This window comes from Diceros bicornis, unplaced genomic scaffold (genome assembly GCF_020826845.1).
Source record: "Diceros bicornis minor isolate mBicDic1 unplaced genomic scaffold, mDicBic1.mat.cur scaffold_1087_ctg1, whole genome shotgun sequence".
NCBI classification, from domain to species: domain Eukaryota; kingdom Metazoa; phylum Chordata; class Mammalia; order Perissodactyla; family Rhinocerotidae; genus Diceros; species Diceros bicornis.
This window is the reverse complement of record NW_026691019.1, coordinates 20,180-22,965: the sequence shown is the minus strand read 5'-3', so window position 1 is coordinate 22,965 and position 2,786 is coordinate 20,180. Positions and strand designations below refer to the sequence as shown.

General features: G+C 55.6%; 1 protein-coding gene across 1 annotated transcript; it reads left to right on the top strand.

Moving 5' to 3' along the window:
• The first annotated feature begins 349 nt into the window (after positions 1-349).
• Positions 350-2,606, top strand: LOC131402449 (tetra-peptide repeat homeobox-like protein). The gene is made up of 3 exons (XM_058537196.1): positions 350-502; positions 1,881-1,995; positions 2,296-2,606. Exons 1-3 carry the CDS (start codon positions 350-352, stop codon positions 2,604-2,606), a joined length of 579 nt encoding a protein of 192 aa, XP_058393179.1.
• Positions 2,607-2,786: the final 180 nt, after the last annotated feature.

The window sequence follows — 2,786 nt, the reverse complement described above, 5'->3', positions numbered from 1 at the left end:
GATATCTTCTTCCGGCTCCCTCAGTGTTCCAGATAGGAGCACCGTGCCCCTCTTTGGCCAGCGGGCTGTTTCTTGGCCAGGAAGGGTTTGAACCCTCTGCTCCCAAAACTGCTAGGAAGTGCAGATTCCTCTTCTCCCATCACCTCGGGGGTTTTCTCCAAGGGCTACGTAGCACTGGTCAATGACTGTCTCAGAGGACTCAGTGGGAGGAAAGGTGGTGGGAAAAAAAATATAGATGTAGATACACGTGCCCACACAAACACACAGACACACACACACCAATTTCTGTTTCACGTTGAATGTGCCATCCGCCTAAAATGCCTCTTTTCTTCCTTTGTTCCCCTTTAGAATGCCACCAAAAGAAGGCAGGAGACAGCGGACACGCATCACTCCATCGCAAACCAGGATCCTCGTTCAAAACTTCGAGAAGAACCGATTTCCCGGCATTGCTGCCAGGGAAGAACTGGCCAGACTAACAGGCATCCCAGAGTCGAGAATTCAGGTAAGTTCTCAGTGTGTGACACACGGTTTGTCCCACGTGGAAGGGGTCTTGGCCGTTTAGTTGCTGCCGGCTAAAGTGGGCTCTTTGGGGTCATCCCGCTGATCCAGGGCCAAGACATGGTGTGGAAAGCCCTGGCCTGGCGAGTGAGAGTCCACCCGAAGGAGGAATTTCCAAATCCAATTGGTGGTTGTGCCCATGCATGTAAAAGCAGTGGCAGGACAAAAGTGGGAAACCGTGAAGGCCGCTAGCTATTTTGAGAAAACCCTGTCCTGTCAGGGCTTCTCAAGCTTAGCAGTGCTGGCATCTGGGCCCAGAGATTTCTTTGTGGTGAGGGGGGGAGCTGTCCTGTGGGTGGTGGCACGTTGCTCAGTGTCTTGGGCCTCGAGGCCCTAGGAGCCCGTAGGGACCCGGCCAACCACGCGACTCTAGCCCTTTCCCCCCCCACTTCTGCCCCCTCCCCCCTGAAGATAAGCTAATCATCTAGGGTCATTGGCCTTATCCTGGCTGGGGGTGGGGGGCACCTTCACGGTTGGTTGTGAACTCTTGCTCTCCCTAAGTCATGGAGACAGTGGTTTGGGGTACATAAACTAGGAAGCAGGTTCGTAGTTGTTTCGAGACAGAGCCTCTGAAACACTCTCACTTGGATCCAAGAACCTGTGGCTCTGCTTCAACGGGCTGACAAGGCCCTGTGTTCTTGCCTCCGTTCTCCATGGATGGGGAGGAAACTGAACCACTTCGGGAGAGCTCCTTTTCTGACGCAGCCATGGAAATCGAGGGCCCATTCTAGACCCAGGTGTTGTTCACCTGGATTCGGTGGCTGCCTGTGTCTGGACCTCCCTCCACAATTGATTGGCTTGTAGACGTGTCAAGTGGAGATGTGTGCTGGAGGCATGGGTTTCAACCCAGGCCTGAACCAGCAAAGGCATCTGAGCCAGAGAAGGTGACTTTTCATTTGCATCACAGCCATTGGCAGACAGGGGATAGCTTGGTTTTGAGGAAGGCCTGTAGAGCTGACAACTTGGAGTCTTCTGGGTAAGGAAGGGGAGGGGGGCCTCTTAAGAATTTACCTCAAGGCTCATAAGGTGGGTGATATGAAGGCATGGACTCCCAGGGAGTGAGAGGGCAAGAGAGCTAGGGAGCAGGGTGTGAAGGGCCTGCCATTCTAGAAAATCAAGGTGGGATCCACACTGTTAGGCAGATGTCAGCAGTTGCCCTGAACGGGCACCTAGTTTGCAAGGGACCAGGTGAAAGGTATAGATAGAATCCCCTTGAGATTAGGCCCTCACGGACTTTGCCCACTGCCTGACAGATCAGGGGGCAGATAGAGCTGGAATCCCTTACTTCTTCTGATGTCCATGTCTCTCTTTTTCTGTCCCAGGTATGGTTTCAGAACCGAAGAGCTCGGCACCCAGAGCAGACCAGGAGTGGACCCGTGAAAGCCTTGATGCAAGGCCCCAATGCCAGGCCTCCTCTGGCTGCTCTGCAGGACCAAAGCAACCTGTCCACTGTCCCCAGCAGCTCACCTCCTCTCCCTGCCTGCAATCCTCTCAGGAGCATCCAATCGCTTGCTATAGCAGCTCCTCCTCTCTGCCCGACGTGCTTCCTTCCTTGGTTTTCTCCTGCTGCCTCTGTGGGCCAGTCCCCGGGGCCCCTGGTGGTCCTGCCCACGCAGCCTGTGCAGGGAAAGGAGAACACTCACCCTCCTGGGACACTTGCGTGCCACTGGTCAACCAGACCAACTCTGGGAGGGGCTCTCCCGCCTACTCACCCTCCTCTCCTGCCCCCATACCGAGGAATATGCCAGGAGCACAATGAGCACACTGGCATGGCAGCGCTGCCCTTCCAAGACTCCCCTCAGCCTGACCCTGACAATCCTAAGCAACAGTTGCAGGATCTGGCTCAGCCAGGCACATCCCACGCTATGCAGCAGTGGGGCGAGGGCCTCAGGTTGTCACGGCCAGAGAGGAGCCTCAGGAAAGGGCAGTTCTGCAGCCTGCGCACACTGACACACACGTGTGGCAGCAGCAGGTGTTATCGGCCAAAGAGCCCGCTCCTGCGCCAGGCCAACAGCACCAGCGCTCTGCAGAAACCTCCAGCCTCTTAGATGAACTCCTCGCAGATGCAGAGGTTCAGGAAAAGGCACAACCTTTTCTGAATGGGGATCTGCAGGCAGAGGAGCCTCCAGGAACACCGGAAGAACTTCTCAGCGGAGAAGAATTTCAGGCTCTGCTCGACATGCTGCAATGCTCACCAGGGCCTCCGATTTAGGGGCAGGAAGGCATCA